We start from the raw sequence: 24,965 nt of genomic DNA, 5'->3' as shown, positions 1-24,965 counted from the left end.
CCCACATTCGGCTCCCTGCTCAGTGGGGAGCCTGCTTCTCCCTCTCTCTGCTTGTCCCTCTCCCTGTCCCCTGCTCATGCTCTCTCTTGCTATCTCTCTGTCAAATAAATAAATAAAATCTTTAAAAAAAAAGTTTTTTAAGCTTTACCAAGAGTTAGATACACCTTAGTGTAGGGTCTTTCTATTTCACATGGAGGTTTATCTCCTATCCCCTCCCATTCTCATTAAGAATTTCAAAGTAGTGCCAAGAGCCAGGAATTTCAGTGGTTTTGACTCGTATCATTTTCATTTCTGATTTGGCAATTGCTTTGCAGTGCCATCTGTCATGTTGGCTTCTGGGTAAAGATATGGAGTTATTGACAAAGAAAAATTCCTGTTACCTTCTGGAAACCAGAGAACAGCTGCCTTCACTGAACAGTGGTGCTATGATCCCTGGGACTATTTAGATAGGAATGAAAGGTATTCCAAATAAGAGTCATTTTGCAGAAACAGCCCCCGCTTGTCACTTTGATAAAGGAAAACTGTTTGTCCTCTTTCTATAAAATCAGAAGAATAATGTGTTAGCTACATTCTCCAGTACTTTCATAATACAGTTATTGGAGGAGGTATTATGCTGCCTTATGAATATGAAAAGTTGTGGTCCAGTGGGAAGAGTTTCCAGCTTATACGGTCTGTTAATATTTAGTGGTCTTTACCACCAGCAAAATTATTACAGAACGTGAGATTCTTTCTCTTCAGGAGTGTTTTGAGATTCTTTCTCTTCAGGAGTGTTTTAAGGGCACCTGGGTAGCTCAGTTGGTTAAGCGGCTGCCTTTGGCTCAGGTCATGATCTTGGCATCCTGGGATCGAGCCCCGAGTTGGGCTCCCTGCTCGCAGGGAACCTGCTTCTCTCTCTCCTCCCTGCTCATGCTCTCTTTCACTACCCATCTCTCTCTCTCTCTCTCTCAGATAAATAAATAAAGTATTTTTTAAAAAAGGAGTGTTTTAAGAACTTATTAGGCTTTCAGAAAGTTATAGATGGTCAGTGATTGAGTGAGGGGAAATGAGGAAGAGTCATAATCATGATCAAACAGGATTGACAGGATTTTTACCTTTACAACTAGGTGGTATCATCTACTGAGGATTAGGAGAGGAACATGTTAGGCAAGTGAGGAGGAAAAGTTTCATTTTAGACATGCTGAGTTTGCAGTGTTTTCTGGACATCCCTTTAGAGGTGTCCAATAGGCAGTTGGATATCCTGGAGTGTTTTTCATACCACCAGGCAATTCTCTAGTTCTCTTTGGACCCCAGCCAGGTGTTGTACAATTTAACCGACACTGTCTACCTGAAGATAGAGTCAGATCCCATAGGTAAAAAGGGTTTAGTCCTACAAGACTGCCCCTCTTCAGGCACCAGTTACAAGTCCAGGTTGTTCTGTGCCTCTGACCAGTCAGCTATAAATCAGAGGTTCTCACAATGCCCTCCTTGGCTTCAGTAATTTGTTAGAATGGTTCACAAAGCTCAGGAAAATCTTATGTTTGCCAGTTTATTATAAAGGATACAGATGAACAGCTGGATGATGAGGTACATAGGACAAGATCCAGAGGTGTTCCAAATGCGGGAACTTCTTTCCCCATGGAATTGGGGTATGCCACCCTCCTAAGACTTGGATGTATTCACTAGCCCAGAAGTTCATTAGCTTTTATTGAGCTTTAATCTCCAGCACCCCCCACCTCCCCACACACACCATTTTTCCCCTTCCCAGAGACTGCTTGGGTAGGACTGGAAGTTCCAACCCTCTAATCACTGGTCTTTCTGGTTACCAGTCTCATCCTGAGGCTCTCTTGGGGCCCTAGCCTAATTGTTTAGTAGCATAAACTCAGGTGTGCCCAAAGGGGGATCCTTATGAATAACCAAAGATACTCCTATCACTTAGGAAATCCCGAGAGTTTTAATAGCTTTGTGCCAGGAACTGGGACAAAGACCACATGTATGTATTTGTACCACAAACATAAAGATCTATTGATTAACCTGGGGTGATCATTGTTTGGGAGTCGTCACCATATTGATTAGTGGTTCTAATCTTTTAAGGATATGAGTCTCAACATCCTCTTCCCCAGAAAAACATGCATCTGCCTAAAGATTTACATAATTTCAAGTGGTTCATGATTCCCTGGAACCTATATATCAGTCTTGAGTTAATAATTCCTTTTTTTTTTTAACTGATCCCAAAGTCAGTCACAAAAACATATATAGCAAAATTTAGAGGTCATTTACATTGTAAATGTAAAATGTAAATGTAAAAATTGTAACAATAATAAGGTTTTAAAACTCATACAAGGTATCATGTGGGGACTTGGCCCTGAAGAACCATAATCTTTTGCCCAGAGTATGCTGGTGATCTTCTATGAGGTGTATGATCTCTACAGAAAGGGTTTTGTGTAGCAGATGGTGTAGCAGGCCTGGGGGGAAAAGTGTAGGTTAGCTGGAAATCCATGCTAGGACAAAGTAAGACACTTGGGGAGTCTGGGCACAGGCAAAGTGGAATAGACAGTTTACAAGTGGCCCATGATAGTGGCATGATTGTCACAGGCCACAGTGTGGATGATGGATCAGACAGATCCTTAGTGGTACTGTAGTAGGAAAGCTAATGCATCAATTGTTGGAAGTGGTGGGCTGAGTCTGAGTCAAGCACCATGGATAGCTCCGAGGCAGTGGTGTTCACTGTCTCTAAGACTCTGAAGCAAATAAACTTTTTTTTTTTTTTTTTTAAATCAGGAGACCGCTAGCCTGTCTGGACACTACCTATTACAAGGTGTACCATGAAAGATGGTACCCAGGATCTCTAAGTCATTATATGATTTCAATCTTGAATAACAATTTGAACTATTCTTGTGGTCCACCCATGTATGGTAGCCTCATTCTGTTTTGTCAAGATTGAGAAGCAAGCATCTGAATACATCCTAGTGGATTTCCAGGGCTCTCTTACCATCTTGGGAAGCATTTAAATGAACCTCAGCCAACCCAAAGAGTATCTTAATCTTTGTAAAACTCCTCACAACCCTTGTCATTCCTGTGCCCCAGAGGTGGTTTTTTTACCTCCTTGAACTTCCATATTATGCTGCTTTGTACCATTGATCCTTACTTAGTTCTTTTTCTCTATCTGGAAGGATCTCTTCTTGGCCCTCAGTCTTCAGACATTCCCATCTACGTTGATGAGTAAATGAATAGAATTTAATAGTGAGAAGGAACCTTGAAGATCATCCAGACCCGGACAACAACTTGTGATTTGACCATACTTTAAAAGGATAAACATTGCAGTACCTGATTAGAAAGAAGCATGAATGCTAAATTCCTTCCAGTTCTTGTGACCACCAAAGCATGTTTATAGCAATTGTTGATATTATAAAAGAGCTATAATAATATTTTATTTCATTAAAAACTCTCTACAGAAAAAGTAAAGTCTACTCTTCATATCCCCTTTAACTGTGCTCTGGTTTTTAAACTATGAAAAAAAATCCCTCTGTGTGAGTGTGAATTATGGAGTCTTTGGAAGAAATCTGCAGATAATCTTTAGTTCATTCTTGTCATTTTTTTTAATTGGGGAAAACTGAGAACTAGAGAGGCAGACTTGCCCACTGTCATATGCTATTATATAAAGTGTTAGAACCGTATATCTAAACACCTAATTAAAAAAAAATAAAACAAAACTATGTGCACAGCCTTACATTTTAGAATTTTATTTTCAAACGCTAAGCACTGATTTACTATTTTAAAGTGTTTCCTTAACATGTAAAGTCCAATTTTCAGTGTTATTTATTGAGAGTTCAGGGTTGCCTCTTATCCAGGTAGATTAAAAGTTACGTATTTAAGTATTTTCATGATTGTATTTGTGAAATTTAAAGCTGATTATATTCTAGGAGTCTCAGTTGTCATAATTATTTTACATTCTGTGTAGATAGGACCCACCCAAACTGAAGTGCCATTTTATAAGCCTTCCAAAGTTGCTAGAGGCTGCAAAAAAGCAGGGCTTTGCTTAATGTGGAGAGAGAGGATGCTATGAACCTCTAGAAACACCAAGGTATGAATCCCATGATAAAAAAATAAATAAGTAAAGGATAAAAATAGTTGCAAAAATCCTGCATGACAGGTCTGAAAGAATTTGAGAATCTGATTGAGTTCTAATGAGGCCAGAAGTTTACCAGAATTCAAAAAGTAAAAGAAAAACAACAAAACACCAACATGTTGGGTTTTGAATTGTACGTGGGCATTTTCTTATTTTTCTTCCTTTTGGAAGCAAGTGGGAATCTTGGAATACATAGGGCATGATAGCTGTCTGCAAGGAAAAGGTCAGTCTTTGTTGATGATTTTATTTTTTTGCCCTCAAAATTAGGAAAGAATTGTCTAGCAGTTAATTTTGTTTAATAGTGAAATAAACTGTCTGGCAGAGGAATACTGTGTATCACCAGAACTCTTCAAGCAATGGTGAGGCAGTGTTTAGGATTTTATGAATTTATGTCACCAGAACACAGCCAGAATAAAGGGGGAGACATTTGATTTGAAATTAAGGCACACTTTAGTAAAATACTTTGAAAGTATTGATTTCAGGGGCACCTGGGTGGTGTAGTCAGTTAAGCGTCCAACTCTTGGTTTTTACCTTAGGTCATGATCTCAGGGTTCTGAGATCGAGCCCTGTGTTGGGCTCCACACTCAGCGTGGAGTCGGCTTGGGACTCTCTTCCTCTCCCTCTGCCCCTCCCCACCACTTGTTTGCTCTGTATCTCTATCTAAAATAAATAAATGAGTCTTTCATTAAAAAGTATTGATTTCTGATATTCTGGTTTATGGCAGCCCTACTCTCTTTAGGCACAAATACAAACATATCTAGTGTCCCTGGGCTTTAAAATGAATAATTGTGAATTTGTGACTGATCTAAGCAGTACACTTATTTGGCATTTCAGAAATTGTCAGTGACAAAAGCATTTTTTTGGACTGAGAGTTTTGGAGGTGTCAGAAAATCAAATTTTGGTTTCACATTATTTGGGGAATGGATAAGAGATTTTGGCATTTCCAGTTGACTGGAACTTAACTAAGAGCTGTTTCAGTTGGTGGCTCCCAGCACTGCCAGACTCCACACCCCCTTTTAAAATATACTTTGTAGTATCTCCTTGGCTATCCTGAAGTGAAATTCATAGATAAGTTAACTGTTCTCATGTGTTACTTTTATGTTATTTTTATTTATTTTTTAAAGATTTTATTGATTGAGTGATTGAGTGTGAGTGAGGGGAGGGGCAGAGAGAGAAGGAGAATCCCTAGCAGGCTCCAGGCCCAGTTCGGAGCCCAACGCATGGCTGGATTTCATGACCCTGAGTTCATGACCTGAGCCAGAATCAAGAGTCAAGACACTTAACTAACTGAGCTACCCAGGTGCCCCTCACGTGTTACTTTTAAAGAGTTGGCGTTATGGGCGCCTGGGTGGCTCAGTCAGTTAAGCGTCTGCCTTTGGCTCAGGTCATGATCCCGGTGCCCTGGGACTGAGTCCCTACCCCACGCATTGGGCTCCCGGCTCAGCAGGGAGTCTGCTTCTCCCTCTCTTTCTCTCTCTCTCACTCTGCCCCTCTCTAACTTGTTCTCTCTTGCGCTGTCTTGCATGCTCTCTCTCTCTAAAATAAATAAAATCTTAAAAAAATATAAAGAGTTGGCATTATGCCCCAGGTGGTATTAAGGGGAAAGAGCAGGAAACGATACAATTTGAATAGTACTCAGGGAGAACTATAATAGAAAGAAGTTATTACCAGTAGTGATATATTTGCAGGTGTACTAATTTGGCTGTGACTGTGACTGCTACATTACAGGCTGATATAGATTGGATGTAACGACTACTTAAATACAGTAAGTGGTGGTGTTTTTTATGTGACTTTCTGAAATGAACAATTTTTGGTAAAGTTCCGCACAAGGTAAATTACATTACAGCTTTTTCGTTATTCATATGGGAGTGGCATTCTTGGGAAAATTATTTACTGTAAAATACAAAACATATTTTGTGTTTATATGTAAAATGGAGTTAGATTCTAGGCTCAGGTAATTAATTTTTAAAATTTTGTTTTTGCCCTACGTGACTGCAAAGTCTTTTGGATGTGGGCCCATTGTCCCATACATTGCAGAACATCCATCCACCTTCTTAGTCCTTGCCTGCTAGATATCAGTAGTACCCATTGGCATTTTGACAACCAGAATCACTTACATGAATTTATAAAATGTGTCTTAGGAAATAGTGCTGTTCCTGTTTAGAGCTGCTGAGAGCCTGGGAATTTCTGAGTGGTGTATCTTATTGTATCTCCCTCTTTCTCTCCTGCCCTTTTCCTTCCCCCCAGCTTGTAAGAGTATATAATATAAGGACATGGAAATAAAATGTGCTAGTAAACGTTTTTCCCCCATAGTGTGTATAGTCTTCTAATATTCTTATTTATTACATTTATTGCTTTTTGTCTTTCTCCCCCTGCTGAAATGTAAGCTCTGCAAAGGTGGGTTGGGGGGTGGTAGGGTATCTTTTTTCCTTACCTAGAACAAAAGTGCTGCGTAGTTGTTTAAGTATTTGTTGACTGAATTAAAGGGTACAACTTCAGCTTTGTTTTGGATTCCCAAGTGTATACTATATACTATATCATAATTCTAAATGGCATTTCACAAACACACCACATTGCTTCAGAACTCTCTTGTGCATGTATTCTGCTCTCCACCTAGAGTCCTTGTCTTTTTTTCCTCCCTTTTTCATCTAGCAAAATAATACTAGTTTTTCAGATTAATCATCCTCATCCCTTAGATATCACCTCCTATTCCACCCCTCACTTTAGTTCTTAATTATATCTTCAACTTTCTTTTTATCTTGTATCCACTTACTACCTTTATCCTATGTTATAAGTTACACTTGTAAGTTACATATATCTGTTTTCTTTCTGTGCTTTGGGGTAAGGGATTCTTATCTCTTACCAGCACCTAGTGTAATGCCTGATTAATTAAAGATACATGTTGAATTTCAATCTGAAATAGGTTTTAAATGGAATCTTCATAGAGTTGAAGCATTCTGTACTTTTAGTTGTGTTTCTTTCATCTCTCCCCAAATCTAAGATTTATCCTTACGGTGCTGAATGACGAACATTATGAACAATTTTATCTTGAAGTTTCTAGTAATTTGTGGAATAATTGAGATATTAAATTTTGATTGGCAATTACTAATTTAAATATTTCTTAGGGGTCAGAATTTCCCATTGAGAATTGTTACATTTTTATTTCTAAAAATCATGTGGTACAAGTGAGAAAATAGATAGGAAAATGTTTTGTAAACTAACATACTAAGCAAGTGTCAGGTATTATAAAACTATCTCCCTTTTCTTCTGGGTTGGTTGTATGGGAGGGAGAACACTATCCATTGATTATTTCTTAAACTGTAATTGGTATTGTTAACTGTGATTTATGTTCTCTCTGAGTCCATGGTAACACCTACAGTTATGGAATATATAAAAATGCACATATATTACTTTTATACATTTTTAGTGGATTTTAAAAGTCTCAAATAATGGAAGTTTGGGTTTTTAAGTTCAGCTCTCAGATGCATATTTATTTCTTGCTAAGTGCATAGCTTGCTCTGGGAAAAAGGTATCAGGTAAGAAAATGTATCTTTGAAAAAACAACAAAAGAAAAAGTATCTGTCTGAATAATTAGGCTTTAACCATGAATATAAATCCAAGGGAATCATTAGTGTACTTGTTAAAGCAATTATCTTTTTTATACAAAAATACAATTTCCCTGAAATCAGTATTTGAATGGTACTTTGACATGGAGTTTTCCTGTATGTTCTCTCATTTGTTTCACCCTCTATGTGGTAACATCACCATTTTATAATTGAAGAAACAGTCTTAAATTTTTATTTTTGCCTTAAGTCACAAAGCTAGTAAGTAGTAGAATGAGGACTCAAACCCAAGTCTTCAAATGCCAGATCATTTGTTCTTTCTACCACACAATTCTTGCGTATGTTAGAAATAAAGAACATTGTATTTTAATGAAATGTGCATACGGCAAGACCTCATTGCCAAATGAAATAAATAGTTTGTTATTTTCTTATTAATACTTACTGTTACTCTTCATTTTCTAATAAACTCATTGTTTCACTTCAAGTTCTAAAACACCAGTTGAAAACTTTTATAGCTCTTAATTTTTAAGTTAAATCCCATATATGGCAAGTCTGGAATTTAGTAATTTGGCATTCAAAACCCTTTCTTAAAAATGTGGTTTTCTTCCCCAAATGACAGGGAAATGTTTATTTTCATTTATTGAGGTATAATTGGCATACAGTATTATATTAGTTTCAGGTGTATAACATAGTGATTTGACATTTCTGTGCATTGTGAAATGGTCACCAAAATATGTCTACCATCTGTCCCCTTACAAAGTTAATACAGTGTTATTGACTCTATTCCTCATGTTCCATGCTGTACATTATATACCATGATGTGTATTTTATTACTGGAACTATATATTTATTGATTCCCCTCACCCATTTGGCCTGCTGCCATCCCCCCTCCCCCCCAATCTCTTCTCTCTATCTATGAGTCTGGGTTTCATTTTGTTTTGTTTGTTTTGTTTTTTAGATTCTACATATAAGTGAAAACATGAATTATTTGTCTTTCTTTATCAGACTTATCTCACTTAGCATAATACCTTCAGGGTCCATCCATGTTGTTACAGATGCCATGATTTCATTCTCTTTTATGTCTGAGTAATATTCCATAGTATATACTGTTGACCCTTGAACAACATGAGGGTTAGGACACTGATTCCCCTCCCCCATGCAGTCAGAAATCCACATATAACTTTTGACTCCCCACAAACTTAACTACTACTAGCCTGTTTTTGAACAGAAGACTTACTGATAACGTAGTCAAATATCACATATATTGTGTATGTTATATACTGTATTCTTACAATAAAGTAAGTAGAGAAAAAAATATTAAAATCATAGGGAAGAAAAATACATATATAGTACTATAAAAAAATCTGCACATAAGTGGACCTGTGAAATTCAAACCCTTGTTGTTTAAGGGTCAATTATACATGCTACATCTTCTTTATCCATTAGTACATTAAGGGACACGTAGGTTTTTTTCATACCTTGGCTATTGTAAATAATGCTGTGAACATAGGGGTGAATATATCTTTCTAAATTAGTGTTTTTGTTTTTCTCAGTTAGATACCCAATAGTGGACTTGCTGGATTATGTGGTAGCTGTGTTTTTAGTTTTTTTGAGGAACCTTTATACCATTTTCCATAGTGCCTGCACCAATTTATATTCTCTGCAGTGCACAAGGATTTCCTATTCTCCACAGTGTTGCCAACACTTGTTATTTCTTGTGTTTTTTATTCTAGCCATTCTGACAGCTGTAAGGTGGTAGCTCATTATAGGTTTGATTTGCATTTCCCTGATGATTAAAGATTTTGAGCATCTTTTCATAGGTCTGTTGGCCATCTGTATGTATTCTTAGGAAAATGTCTATTCAGATCCTCTGCCCATTTTTTTAAATTGGATTGTTTTTTTGTTACTGGGTTATATGAGTTCTTTGTATATATTAAATATTAACCCCTGATAGGATATATGATTTGCAAATATCTCCTCTCATTTAGTAGGTTTTCTTTTTGTTTTATTGATGGTTTCTTTTGCTGTGCTGAAGCTTTTTAGTATGATGTATTCACATTTGTTCACTTTTGCTTTTGTTTCTGTTGCCTTTGGAGTCATATCTAAAAAAACATTGCTGAGACCATTGTCAAGGAGCTTACTGCCTATGTTTTCTCATAGGAGTTTTATGGTTTGAGGTTGTACATTCAAGTTTTTAATCTATTTAAAGTTGTTTTTATATATAGTGTAAAATAGCTGTCCAGTTTTATTATTTTGCCTTGTGGTTATTCAGTTTTCCCAACATAATTTAGAAACTGACCTTTCCCACTGTATGTTCTTGGCTCCTTTGTTATAAGTTAATTGACCATATCTAAGTGAGTTTATTTCTGGGCTCTCTATTGTGTTCTGTTGATCTGTGTGTGTTTTTGTGATATTACTGTACTGTTTTGATTACTATAGCTTTGCAGTGTAATTTGAAACCAGGGAGCATGATACTCCTGGCTTAGTTTTGTTTTTTTCCTCTCAAGGTTGTTTTGGCTATTCGAGGTCTTTTGTAGTTCCATATACATCTTAGACTTATTTGTTCTCATTCTATGAAAAATGTTGTCGGAATTTTAAGAGATTGAATTGAATCTGTAGATTGCTTTAGGTAATATGGATATTTTAACAATATTGATTTTTGCACTTTATGAGCACAGAATATTTTTCCATTTATTGGTGTCTTCAGTTTCTTTCGCCGGTATCTATAGTTTTCAGCGTATGGGTCTTTTACCTCCTTGGTTAAGTTTATTCCTAGGCATTTTATTCTTTTTGTTGTAATTATAAATGGGATTGTTTACTTGACTTCTCTTTCTGATAGTTCATTATTAGTTTTTATGTATTAATTTTGTATCCTGCAAGTTTATTGAATTCCTTTATTAGTTTTAACAGTTTTTTGGTGGAATCTAGGTATTTTCTATATATAATATATCACCTGCAATTAGTGACCATTTGAATTTTTCCTTTCCAATATTATGCCTTTTCTTTTTCTTGCCTAATTGCTGTGGCTAGGACTTCTAGTACTATGTTGAATACAAGTGGAAAGAGTGGGCTTCCTTGTCTTGTTCATGATCTTAGTGAAAAAGCTTTCAGCTTTTCACCATTGAGTATATTAGCTGTGGGTTTGTCATGTATGGCCTTTATTATTTTGAAGTATGTTTCCTCTATATCCACTTTGTGAGAGTTTTTTTTTTTAAAAACGGATGTTGAATTTTGTCAAATGCTTTTTCTGTACCTATTGAGATGATCATGTAATTTTTATTTTTAATTTTGTTAATATTAGTGTGTGACATTGGTGGAAGTTGAACGATCCTCGTATCCTGGCGTAAGTCCCACTTGATCATGATGTATGATCCTTTTGATACATTGTAGAGTTCAGTGTGGTAATATTTTGTTGAGGATTATTGCATCTGTGTTCATCAGGGATGTTGGCCTGTAATTTTCTTTTTTCATGGTGTCCTTGTCTGGTTTTGTATCAGGGTCATGCCTGCCTCATAAAATGAGTTTGGGAGCTTTTCCTCCTCTTGTATTTTTGGAAGGAGTTTGAGGAGGATCAACTTAAATCTTTGAATTAATCTTCAGGAATTCACCAATAAAGCTGTCTGGTCATGGACATTTGTTTGTTGGGATATTTTTGATTACTGATTGAATGTTTTTACTAGTAATCAGTCTGTTCTGATTTTCTATTTCTTTCTATTTCTGTTTCTTCGATTCAGTCTTGGAAGATTTTAAATTTCTAGAAATTTATCCATTTCTTCTGTCTTATTTAATCTGTTGGCACATAACTATACATAGTAGTCTCATGATTTCATATTTCTGTGGTATCAGTTGTAACTTCCCTTCTTTCATTTCTAATTTTGAGTTTCCTCTACTTTTTCTTGGTGTGCCTAACTAGAAGTTTGTCCATTTTATTTCTCTTTTCGAAGAACCGGCTCTTAATTTCATTGATCTTTTCTATGTCTTTTAGTCTTTGTTTTATTTATTTCCACTCTGATCTTTATTATTTCCTTCCTTATGCTAACTTTGGGCTTTGTTCTTTTTCTAGTTCCTTTAGTGTAAAGTTAAATTTTTCAGTTGAGATTTCTCTTGAGGGAGGCTTGTATTGTTATGAGCTTCCCTCTTAGACCCGCTTTTGCTGCATCTCCTAGATTTTGCTATGTTGTATTTCTGTTTACATTTGTCTCTAGGTGTTTTTTGATTTCTTCTCTGTAGTTGTTTAGTGAACATGTTTAATCCCCATGTATTTGTAATTCTAGTTTTTCCTTGTAATTGACTTCTAGTCTCATACCATTGTGTTCAGAAAGATGCTTTGCACGATTTCTGTCTTCCTGATACTGAGACTTGTCGGGTAGCCTAATATGTGATCTGTCTTGAAGAATATTCCATGTGCACTTGAGAGGTATGTATATTCTGCTGCTTTTGGATGGAATGTTCTGTATGTGTCTATTAAGTCCATCTGGTCTAATACATGATTTAAGACCAATGTTTTCTTATTGATTTTCTCTCTGGATAATCAATCCATTGATGTAAGCAGGGGTGTTAAAATCCCCTACTGGTATTGGTATTGCTGTCAGTTTCTCCTTTTATGTCTGTATTTGACGTGTGTATTTTGGAGCTTCTCTTTTGGGTGCATATATATTTATAAATGGCTTACCTTCTTGTTGGATTGACATCTTTATTATTATGTAGTGTTTCTTTTTGTCCCTTATTACAGTCTTTGTTTTAAAGGCTATTTTGTCTGATGTGAGGATAGCTATGCTGGTTTTCTTTTTTTTTTCCATTTGCATGGGATATCTGTTTCATTCCTTCACTTTCAGGTTCTGTATCTTTTTGTCCTTCTGAATTGAGTCTCTTATTGGTCTCTTTAAAAAAAAAAATCTAGCTACTCTGTGTCTTTTGGTTGGAGAATTTAATCCATTTACATTTAAAGTTACTATTGTTAGGTATGTACTTATTGCCATTTTGTTCATTGTTTTCTGGCTTTGTTTAGTTCTTCTCTATTCCTTTTTTCTTTTCTTTTTTCCCTTGTGGTTTGATGACTTTCTTTAGTGTTATGTTTAGATTCCTTTCTTATTTTGTGTATTTACCATAAGTTTTTGCTTTGTGGTTACAGCAAGGTTCACATATATCATCTTGTGTATGTAATATATTTTAAGTTGATTGCAACTTAAATTTAAACACGTTACAAAACTTTATATTTTTACTTTCTCCTACCCCACATTTTATGCCCTTCATGTCACTTTTTACGTCTTTTTATTTTATGTATCTCTTGGCTAATTATTTTAGTTTTAGTTTATTTAATCATGTTTGTTTTTTAACCTTCTTAATAGCTTTATAAGTGATTAATACACTACTATGTATTTACCTTTTTCAGTGAGAATTTTTGCTTTTGTATACTCTGTTGTTATTAATTAGTGTCACTTCTTTTCAGCTTAAAGAAGTCCCTTTAATATTTCTTGTAAGGCTGGCTTAGTAGTGATGAACTTCTTTAGGTTTTGTTTGGAGAACTATCTCTCTTTCAATGATATCTTGCTGAATGATAATCTTGTTGGGTATTCTTGGTTGGAGATTTTTATCCTTTCAGCACACTGAAAGCGCTGCCTCCTGGTTTGCCTCGGTCTTCTGGTTTGCAAAGTTTCTACTTCTAAATCTGCTGATAACCTATGGGTTTCCCTTGAACATAACAATTTTGCTTTTCTCGTGCTGCTTTTAAGATTCTCTATTTTTAACTTTTGACATTTTTTTTTAGATTATTTATTTATTTATTTGACAGAGATAGAGACAGCCAGTGAGAGAGGGAACACAAGCAGGGGGAGTGGGAGAGGAAGAAGCAGGCTCACAGCGGAGGAGCCCAATGTGGGGCTCGATCCCATAACACCGGGATCACGCCCTGAGCCGAAGGCAGACGCTTAACCACTGTGCCACCCAGGCGCCCCTTAACTTTTGAGATTTTAATTATAATTTGTCTTAGTGTGGCTCTCACTGGGTCCATTTTCTTTAGAACTCTCTAGGCTTCCTGGACCTGGATATCTATTTCCTTCTTTAGGAGAGTTTTCAGCCATTATTTCTTCAAATAAGTTTTTTGCCCCTTTATCTTTATTTTCTCCTTCTGGGATCCCCTGTAATGCAAGTGTTATTCCGCTTGATGTTGTTCCATAGGTCCCTTATTTTCATTAAAAAAGAATTTTTTTTTTTCCTTTTGCTGCTCTGTTTGGGTGAGTTCCATTGATTTATCTTCCGGCTCACTGATCTGTACTTCTACTTCTTCCAGGGTATTGAATCCCTCCAGTGTATTTTTTCAATTCAGTTATTATATTCTTCAGCTTTGTGACTTCTCTTTGGTAGTTTCTCTTTGTTGAAGTTCACTCTGTGTTCGTCCATTCTTTCAAGTTTGATGAACATTATGACCATTATTTTGAATTCCTTATCAGGTAGATTACTTGTCTCCATATCATTAAGGTCTTTTTCTGAGGTTTTGTCTCGTTCTTTTGTTTGAAACATATTTCACTGTTTCCTCATTTTGTTTGACTATCTGCATTTGTTTCTGTCAGGCAAAACAGCTATCTTTCTCAGTTTTGAAGGAGTGTTTTTTTTTCTTCCAAGATCTTATTTATTTATTAGAGAGAGAGAGCATGCCTGCAAGCAGAGGGGAGAGTCATGGGGGAGGGAGAAAAATCTCAAGCAGACTCTGTGCTGAATACGGAACCCAGTGTGGAGCTTGATCCCATGACCCTGAGATCACAACCTGAGGCAAAACCGAGAATCAGACGCCCAACCGACTGAGCCACCCCATCGCCCCTTGAAGGAATGGTTTTAGGTAGGTTCTGATTCTTCTCCTTCAACCTTGTCCTAGCTCTTGGTTGTCTCTTGCACCTTTATGATTGTCTAAACTGCCTGATTTATTCTTGATGTGCCCCCGTTGTTGTGGATGTGCCAAGACTTGTCAGCAATCCAAGAGAAGGAATCTCTTTTAGCATCTAGTTACAGGCTGATTGGAAGTCAGTCCTTCAGGCAGCAGCTTTTCAAGTGTGCAAATATATGTGGTCCTGTGGGGCTGCAGTTGTAATTCATGTGGGCCTCCAGACCAGACGATCTGGAGGTGTCTCCAGGGCAACAGTTGAAAAGTCTGGGTTCCAGACAAGTGAATAAACTCCTTCCTGGGGAGTCTTGCCAAGCCATAGCAAGACCAAGGTGGTAAACAAGTATGGTGTTTCCCTGGGAGTACCTTTTTAGCCTCTAGATGTGTGGGAAACTTGATGCCTATTCTATAGGCTAAAGCACCGGGCCAAGCAAATAGCCTTATTTTACAGGAAGACTGAGGTTGTGTTTCAGTCTTCTGTCTCTGCAGTGCCCTGGGGGTGGTGGCCTGCTACAAGAACTGTCTATCCAGTTGTTGTAGTCCTGTACAGCTCTGGAAAACCAACCGTCTTGGCCACCAGGGCCAGATAATCAAGAGATGTTCCTTGTATGGATTGTGTGTACCTGCTGGCTTTAGCAAGGCAGCCGGAGAGTGTGGTATGTGGGGCAGACTCACAGGCTTCAGAGAAGGAGCAGAAAAACGTCTTGTCTGTGATTACCAGTGGGCTTCAACAATGCTGTGAGAAAGTGCCTTTTCTTTGTGTGTGCTCCAGCTTTAGGTTGGAAGTGGGAGAATGTCACTGCCACTGATGTTTACCAGCCCCAGCTAGGGGGCAGGGGAATATCACAACCACTTGCACTTGTGGACTTGAAGTAGGGAGCAGGAGAACTCAGAGACCATTTATTTGCACTTGCCTGCTCTAGCCAGGGAGCAGGGTAGCACTCCAACCACCCATGCTCTCTGGCCTCTACAAGTGCCAGGACCACTCACCCCCACGCATCCCAGCAAGGCAGTAGAAGGGTGCTGTGTCCGAGGTTACCCACCTGTGCTAGCATAGCAGTCTCTGTGGAGATTGCAACAATGGTGTCAGCTAGAACCTCTGTCTCTGGGGAGCATCTCAGCTGTCCCTCACCCCTCTAGTTGATGCCTCTAGATCAGCAAATGATTCTCCTTCATGTATAATCTATGTGCTTCTCAAACTGCTGTTTTTTCTGGGTCCTAGGAGAATGAAACCACGTATGAGCCCTCCAAGAGGGAAATCTCAGTTTCCTATAGCACTTTGGGACCCCTGGGTATTAGCACCATTGGTTTTCTAAGACATTGTGGGGACTTGTCTTCCTGGTATAGATCTCAGAGGCCAGGGTGCCCAATGTGCGCACCAACCCCTTCCTCCTCTGGGAGAAGCACCTAACTGGTAAGATCCTTACCTGTTGTATGCCATGCCAGAGGTAGGGTTTTTTGCAAGACCGTTTCTCGTCCTCTCTTACCCAACCAGATGTGATCCTTCTATCCTTTGTCGTGAAAAACATTTCATCTAGTTTTTAGATCTTTTTAAGAGGGAGATGGTCCATATGTTGCTGTATTGGTGTGTTCATGGGAAGAGATGAGTTCAGGATTTTGGCATTTGCTGAGGCTGGCATGGGTGGTTGGAGTGCTTCCCCCCCCCCCACCGACTCCCTGGCTGGTATAGGCGTGTGCAAATGGTCACAGTTCTCCCTCTTCCTAGCTAAAGTCTGCCATCTTGCATCCTCCTCCCAAAAGGCAGGGTTTTAATTCACCCCAGTCATGGATAGCTTATTCAGAGGGGTAATTAGAAATTGTTTTAGTTTGCCTGTTCAGGATGTTTGACCAGTTTTCTGAGGTATAACTTTTGCCTCTTTTGTACTACTGAAGAATTAAAGGTAGCATGATCATACAGCCTGATTTGTTTCTAGCACTTTTCATTTATGTGTATTACTCTGTGATAATGATTAAGAGTGCCCTCTTTCACTCTTTAAAATTATCCTAGCTTGGATGATAAATCTGAAGGTGTCTTAGTTATCTATGATATTGTTATGTAACAAATTACCTGGAAACTTAGCTGCTTAAAACTGTGTTTATTATCTCACAGTTTCTGTAGGTCAGAAATTCAGGTGTGGCTTAGCTGGTGCCTCTGCCCCAAAGTTTCTGGAGAAGGTGTTAGCAGGAGCCATGTTTTGTTTTTTTTGTTCTTATTTCTGGTTTTTTTGTTTTGTTTAAGATTTATTTATTTGAGAGAAAGGGAGAGCGAGCATGAGTTGGGAGAAGAGCAGAGGGAGAGGGAGAGGGAGAGAGAGAACTCTCAAGCTGACTCCATCCCAGGACCCTGGGATCATGACCTGAGCCAAAATCTGGAGTTGGCCACTTAACTAACTGAGCCACCCAGGTACCTGTAGCAGGAGCCATGTTTTACCTGGAAGCTCAGTTGAGAGAGAATCTATCCAAGCTCACTCACATGGTTATTGGCAGGATTTAGTTCCATGTGGGCTGTTGGACTAAGGGCTTCGTCTGGAGGCCTCCCGCAGTTCCATTCTGTGTGAGCCTCTCCATGGCACAGCATGGCAGCTGGCTTTTCACACACACATACCAGACTCTGAAGTGACATCCTGTCATCTCCACTGCATTCTCTTTGCTAGAATCAAGTACCAGCCGGTGGGTATCATTGGGGGCCACTTAGAGGCTGCCTAACCCTAATAAAAGGGAAATTGTTTCCATTAATACTTCTCCATAATGGAATGCAACTCATTACCTGTTTCTGTTTTTGTTTTCCTGCAAGAAGAAATTTGCTTCAGGATTTTCTTTTTATAGTGATCAGTACCTGTTTGTACACACAGTGGATTCAGATCTTCTTAGAGTTAACTCTTAATTCACAAATTTGGTATCTACAAACTTTCTATTAAAGGGATCCATGTACATTTTCATGTAATATAATTTCAGGGGGTGCTAGTAAGCATAAAACATCACAGGTTTTTAATATATACATTGGTGGTGGTTTTATTGCAGCTTTGAGTGTGTAAAATGAGTTCAGATCCAGGTTTTAAGGGCTTACTAGGTCATTTGTTTGAAGCCTTGTGCCAAAAGGCGGAGGTCACAGTTTGCCCTTGGCTAGCGTTGCTCTCCTTTATGGGCACAGGCTGTACCTTGAGCTTTAGCTGGCCGCTTGGCACATTCACTTAGTTAGTTGGAAGGATGGAAGAATCACCATGCATACAGCTAATGGAAGCTACAGAAAGCAATTTAAAAGGGCATTGGTGTTTTTGTTGTTGTTGTTGTTATTTTAAGTAGGCTCCATGACCAGTGTGGAGCCCAGTGTGGGGCTTGAACTCACCACCGTTGAGATGAAGATCTGAGCTTAGATCAAGAGTTGGACACTTAACTAAGCTACCCAGGTGCCCCATAAAAGGGCACAGGTGTTTTGACATGAAGGTGAAGCCACATCTTGAAAGGACAGAACATCAGAAACCTTCCTAACTTTCTTGTCTGTATGGGCAGGAGGAAAGGAGGAACCCCCATGCTTCTCATATTTCTGGAGTAAATAAGAAGTGCCCAGATTAAACTGTCACTCCCCACATTGAAGAAGAGCCTCAAAGTTCTTTCCACCCCTACCGCCCCCGCACACTCCTACTCTTTCCCTTGAGGTCATCAGGATTGAGCTTTTTGTGTCTGTTTACATTAACTACCACAAGAAGCTCCGGGCTCTAGGGTCATTCCTTATGTGCATTTAACTCTTCACTTTCAATCCAGATCCCTTGCCTTTCTCTTGCCTCTTCTCTGAACATTCCTTCATCTTTTTTGTTTAGACCAAACTGGGATTTTCCACCGATGATACTTTTTCCCAGCTTTCTTTTGTAAACTTCTCAGTTGGTGACTTTTTTTCCTTCTCTATCTGTCATATCCTTTCTATCCCTAGAGATGGAGACTTGTTCCTCATTGCTCTTTTCAGACCTCTTTCACTTTTCTCTAAACACTCCTGCTCTGTATCTTTTTTTTTTTTTTAAGATTTTATTTATTTATTTAACAGAGATAGAGACAGCCAGCGAGAGAGGGAACACAAGCAGGGGGAGTGGGAGAGGAAGAAGCAGGCTCCCAGTGGAGGAGCCTGACGTGGGGCTCGATCCTGTAACGCCGGGATCACGCCCTGAGCCGAAGGCAGATGCTTAACCGCTGTGCCACCCAGGCGCCCCTCCTGCTCTGTATCTTACCAGACTCTACCTTGTTGAGCATCTGTAGACCCCTGGTTCATTCTTTCTCATTTCTTTGGGATTTTAGCTGCTAGCTATGGTCACTTTCTCTAGCACTACTTGTAATTTATGGAAATTTCATTGCATATGTAGACAGTTATTCTTTTTTTAAAGATTTTATTTATTTGTCAGAGAGAGAGAGAGCGAGCACGCATAAGCAGGGGGAGTGGCAGGGAGAGGGAGAAGCAGGGTCCTCACTGAGCAGGGAGCCCAACGATGTGAGGCTCAATCCCAGGACCCTGGGATCATGACCTGAGTTGAAGGCAGATGCTTAACTAACTGAGCCACCCAGGCACCCCGATAATTTTTCTTAAACTGAAGGCTTCCCCAATGATCATATCCTTCATCCTGCCTTGAGGTACTTGTACCCATGGTTATTTCCTAGACTTTGACCTTACCAGTAACTAAAGTTCCTCCATAATCTCATTTTCAGATATCCTACCCACCACCTTCTGTCCTTCCAAGCCACTCCTTCTACTGCCCCAATATCAATAATCCTTCTTCAGTCCATCTGTTATCTGCAGTCTATTAATACTACCACTTTTTCGCTGGCTTTTAATAGGTCCATCATTATAATTACAACTTTGCATATACCCTCAACTGAGCTGACCCCTTCCCCTAGCTTTGTCATCCTTGTGTTGTGAAATTCCAACTCTGGTTAAATCCAACTCTTTTTTTCATGCCTTCTGTATATTTTAATGTTGCTGAGGAAAAACACAGCCATGCTGACTGGTCATACTTTAAATTCATAACCATGAACCTCAAGAGGGCTAGTGCTGTCAGGCAGTCCTTGTATGTTTTCTTGGCCCATTCAGTGTCATCATCTTCCTCCTTTCTTTAAACCACCCACCTCCCCACCCACCCTCACCATTTTTTTACTCTCTAAAAATAGGAGTAATCACAGACCGTGTCCACAGGTGCTCACTGCCATATCCATCTACTTAATTCTCTCTAGTTATTGCACTTTTTGTGTTCTACTTGGCCAGAAAATCCTGTTCCCTCTCAATTATTCATAAACATTGTTCCAAAAGTTCTCCCTCTGCCCCAATGAAGCATGTTTTTTCTCTGTTAAAAAAATTTCCATCAGTAAACAAGTGTGCTCTAATTTAGTCCATCTTTTAAAAAATGCTCTCCTGACTCCACTTCTCCCTCTAGGTACTACTCTGTTTCTTCATTCTCCTTTCCAAAATGAAACTCCTTGGAAGAGTTGTTCGTACTTACTTTCTCTAATTCCTCTTTTCCCGTTCTCTCTGTCCTCTTCAGGCAGGCATTGGCTTCACCACTCTGCGCATACTGTTATTGTCAAGGTTGCTGATGACTTCCTTATTTCTGTATCAGGCCCTAGTCATCATCTTATGCTATACATATTTGGAATGTTTACTTGAAACAGTCTCTCCTTTGGCTTCTTGGAATTCTGCTTGATCCAAGTGCTCCAGTTTTCAGTCTTCTGGCCTTGCTTTATCCATGGTAAAGTGAACTCCATTAGTGAACTTATTCACATGCTGACAATTCCCTGATTTGTATATCTAGCCCACAACTGAACTCCAGATTCATATATCCAACTGCCAACTTGACATTCTCACTTGGATGGCTAATAAAATACTCAAACCTGCATCACTGACAGTCGTCCTCATCTCATTAACTGACAACTCATTTTTCTAGATACTGAGGCTAAAACCTTAAGTGTTATCCTTGGCTCCTCTCTTCTTTCACACCCTACATCTATTGTGACAGCATATCCAATCTGACAGTCATTTCAACTTCAGCATTTATCTGGAATCAGTGAATTTTATTACCTTCAAAACTCATGTCCTAGTCCAGGCTGGCATCATCTCTGAAATGACGGCATTTCTGATATTGAAACAGCCTCCTACCTAGTCTTCCTGCTTTTGTCATCTAGCCCCTCCATATATTTGTCTGTTCTAAGAATGTAACCAGAGTGATCCTTTTAAAACAAGTCAGTTCATGTCTCTCTTTTCCCAAAACTGTAATGGCTTCCCAACTTAAACCATAAAATGCAAAATCCTTGCGATGACCAACAGGGGCCTATACCAGCCCTGCCCAATGGAAAAATAATGCAAGCTACGCATGTAATTTTAAAATTTCTAGCAGCCATGCTGTAAACGTAAAAAGGAAACATAAGATAAATCTTAATATATCCAACTTAAACCAATATATTGAAACGTTATTCCAACAATAATCAATATAAGGAGTTATTTATTGAATTATTTTACTTTTTTATAATAAGTCTTCAAAATCTGGTGTGTATTTTATACAATTTGGATGCCGAATTTTGATTGGAAATACTTGATTGGCATTTAGGTTTCATAAAATTTACAGTTGAACAAGTAGATGTACATACCTAAGTAATTCTGAACATTCTTAAAGGTTTTCTACTAACTGAATCCAGTCTTGGTTTTTAAATTTAAAATATTAATTAAAGTTAAAAAAATTTAAAATTCAGTTCTTAGCTTTCAAATGCTCAAAGCCACATGAGGCCAGTGGCTATCATATTAGACAATGTAGCTGTTTACATCTGGCCCCTCTGACCTTCTCTTCTGTTGCTTTCTTGTACACTCATTCTGCACCAACTGTAATGGCCCCCTGTTCTTTGATCGCAGCAGACACTTCCCATTTCAGAGCCTTTGCATTTGGTGTTCTCTTTGCTTAAAAAGCTTTGCCCCCAGGTGGCTGCATGACTTCCTCTTTCATCTTCTTCAGGTCTTTGCTCAAATGTCACCATCTTAGAGAAGCTTTCCCTGACCAGTTTGTTTAATATCTATACCATTTGCCTTCTGTCTCAAATTCTTACATTTCCAGGTTGCCTTTTGAAAGAAGAGAGACGAGGGGAGAGGTGACCTGATCTACAAAGGGAAGCAGTGAGATATAAGAACTGTCCCATATAGACAAATCAATGAATATGTTAGGCCAAAGTGTAGAGTAAAATTGAGTAAGTGACTATATCCCCACAGCTCGCTGCTACGTAGGCAGCTCAGAGGATTGTTTTGTGTGTGTGTGTGTGTGTGTGTGTGTGTATACATGATTTGACCCCCTTACAGATTGTAAGCTCCTTAAATGCAAAGTTCTGCCGTAATATCCTTTTGTATCTTCTTTGGTACCTAGCATAGAACTTTGACCAAAAGACAATCTGTACTCCAATTATGGGCCACGTATTGGTTAGCCTTTTGTGTTTTATATTCTGGATGGCATCTACACTCCCTTCTTTCTCAGTGCTAGCAACTGGTATATACTTGCTGATGATATATGTATGTTGGCTTCACGTGTGCTATGGCTGTGATTGGGACACTGATTCTTCCTTGTCCTGTCTCGTGCACTCTTATTTGTTTTCCAAAACTAACTCCTCTAAGGAGTCTTCATCGCTGATTCTCCTAGTTTATTAACTCCCTCTCGGCAGTGCTGCCTGTATGTGTGTATACTTCTGTTTTGTATTCTAGTAGGGAACATAAATACATAAGCATAATTACAATAGAAAATTAATTCTTGAGAACAGGGACTGTGCCTTACTCATTTAGAAATCTTTAATGCCTTCGTCAGTGCCTTGCATGTAGTAGGTACTCAGTGCTCGTAAAATTGAATGAACCAGATATAGAGCAGTAAAGAGAGTTGCTGTTAATGAGCGAAACTTATGTTGTTTAAGATACAGGTCTTAAACCCAAGTGTCTTTTTCTAAACCACACTGAGAGGCAAGAGATGCAGAGCTGTGAGAAAGTATGTGAAGAGGAACACTAAAATCCAAGATCAATCCCTAGATGGAAGGGAGTCTGAGGGTCTGAGGTACTCAGAAGAACTTACTATGTTGGAAAGCCAGAGAAGCAGATGTATTCAAATGGAGTGATGAAACTCCTCTGTTTGTATTACAGGAATATTGTTTTCAGTTTTACTCTAGATTTTGCTCTTGATATATTATTTCTTGATGTATTTGTATAGTTGTTTGCATCCCAACTTAAACTTTGACAATCTGGCATCAGGGTATAGATCCATCCCTCATTTGTTTTTTTTTGTTTTTTTTTTTTTTTTATTTGATAGAGATAGAGACAGCCAGCGAGAGAGGGAACACAAGCAGGGGGAGTGGGAGAGGAAGAAGCAGGCTCATAGTGGAGGAGCCTGATGTGGGACTCGATCCCATTACACTGGGATCACGCCCTGAGCCGAAGGCAGATGCTTAACCGCTGTGCCACCCAGGCGCCCCCATCCCTCATTTGTTAACTAAGGGATTGGGATAATTTTTTTTTTTTGATTACGAAACTTTTTTTTTTTTTAAAGATTTTATTTTTGTGTGTATTTGAGAGAGAGCACGTAAAAGCAGGCGGAAAGGCAGAGGGAGAGGGAGAAGCAGACTCCCCGCTGAGCAGAGAGCCCAACACCGGTCTCAGTCCCAGGACCGTGGGATCATGACCTGAGCCGAAGGCAGACAGACGCTCAATGGACTGAGCCACCCAGGTGCCCTAGGGATGGGGACAAATACTTATTAAGAGTCCTTCTAACTCTGTGGTTCTGTTATTTTGAGTAAAACAAATCCTATTATCAGGTACTTCAATGGTACCCTGTTGGGCACAAGTATTTCTATCAGTTTTGCTTGTTTGCTGCCCCTGTTTGTTCTTTATAAATGGAGTGCACACTTAAAGTAGGTATTTGGGTTGCCTATGAAGATATCTTGGTAGCAAGCTCATAATAGGAAAAAATATTTTGATTTTGAATTAATTCTATTATCAGAAAATTAGAGTTTATGCACTTTTTCTCCAGAGATACTTTTGGTGACTCAGAATCTTAAGCTGACACTGTGTCTTGTCAATTAACTGTTTCTGATCAGGGTTCTGGGTAAACTGGAACAGTATTTCTTCCACTTGATGCTAATTCATTGCAAATGGGTGGCAGTACATGAGCACATTTCAGCAGGCATCAGAAAGAAACAGAAGGGACAAAAATTCTTTTTCTACAGTTCTTAAACATATGTTCTTTGTTTTAAAAAATGGGGCGCCTGGCTGGTTCAGTTGGTAGAGCATGCAACTTGACTTTAGGGTTGTGAGTTTGAGCCCCACCTTGGGTGTAGAGATTACTTACTAAAAGAAAATCTTAAAAAAAAAAAAAAGTAATGAGAATTAATTATAAAAAATATTACCCCCGCAATAAGTATTGTAAGAAATAACATAACAGAGGAAACTCCACAATACAAATAAAAGGAGGTGTCTCCCTTTGCTCTTTATGTTCTAACTCTCCCCCTTCTATGTAGCCTCAGCCACTTCAGAATAGGTAACTTTGTTGGACTTGATAAATCTCTCTCTTTTTAAAAGATTTATTTATTTATTTGTGGGGAAGAGGGAGAGGAGGAATCTCAAGCACACTCCCCACTTGGCACGGAGTGCAGCACACTTGATCCCAGGACCCTGAGATCATGACCTGAGCCAAAATCAAGAGTCGGATGCTTAACCCAGGCACCCCAAAATCTAATTCTTAATTGCTTTTCCCTCACAGAAAGCATAACAACTCATTTACTTTAGTTTTTATGTTTACATATGTCTGCTTCCTATCATTGTGGCTTCTCTGCATCAGTCTGAAAGTCTCCCTCTTGCATGTGGACTACCCCTCTTGAACTTTTTATGAAGTGCTTTCCCTTTTTTCCTTGCTGAGAGTCAGATTTTCTCTCCCTCTAGTGGGTACTAAACAAGCAACATTCCTATGTGTTGTTCATATGAAGGTGACATCCAACAGTTGATTAAGAAATTTACCTTGCTTCTTAACACTTATGCCCAGTTCTTCTGTTGGCAAAGCTTGCAAGGCTCACCACAAAGATCCCACTGTCTAGTTACGGTTTTAGTGAGAATGTGGTATTTTCTTTCTTCCCCATCTTATTATTTATCTTGTCACAGGCTTTTCTTAGAATGGTTTACTATAGTAAGTATTTTATAGACATTCTAATACATCTGCCTTAAATTAGATTAAATAGCTATTTGATGTTGTGGGTGATGCTGTGAATTTGTGATTTGCATGGCTTCAGATGTCATAATTTTTCCCCCTACTTTCTAGGAAGTAACAGCTAGCAGTCGCCACTATGTTGACAGGCTATTTGACCCTGATCCCCAGAAAGTTCTACAAGGTGTCATGTAAGTAGTATGTATTTAAGAGTCTATCAAAGTCTATCT

At 38.7% G+C, this 24,965-nt stretch overlaps 1 protein-coding gene across 3 annotated transcripts in view; it reads left to right on the top strand.

Moving 5' to 3' along the window:
• Window positions 1-24,965, top strand: part of ARMC8 (armadillo repeat containing 8) — a 103,885-nt gene that overhangs the window by 5,682 nt on the left and 73,238 nt on the right. For 2 of the 3 annotated variants that reach the window (XM_026497103.4, XM_026497106.4), the window contains exon 2: window positions 24,850-24,926. The exons of the other annotated variant lie outside the window; for it this stretch is intronic. In XM_026497103.4, coding sequence (XP_026352888.1) covers window positions 24,850-24,926 — 77 coding nt within the window. The remainder of the gene's footprint in view (window positions 1-24,849; window positions 24,927-24,965) is intronic. 3 annotated transcript variants of the gene reach the window in all.

Source organism: Ursus arctos, unplaced genomic scaffold, assembly GCF_023065955.2.
Source record: "Ursus arctos isolate Adak ecotype North America unplaced genomic scaffold, UrsArc2.0 scaffold_20, whole genome shotgun sequence".
NCBI classification, from domain to species: Eukaryota; Metazoa; Chordata; class Mammalia; order Carnivora; family Ursidae; genus Ursus; species Ursus arctos.
Note: the sequence above shows the minus strand (reverse complement) of the source record. Positions and strands in the feature narration are given on the sequence as shown.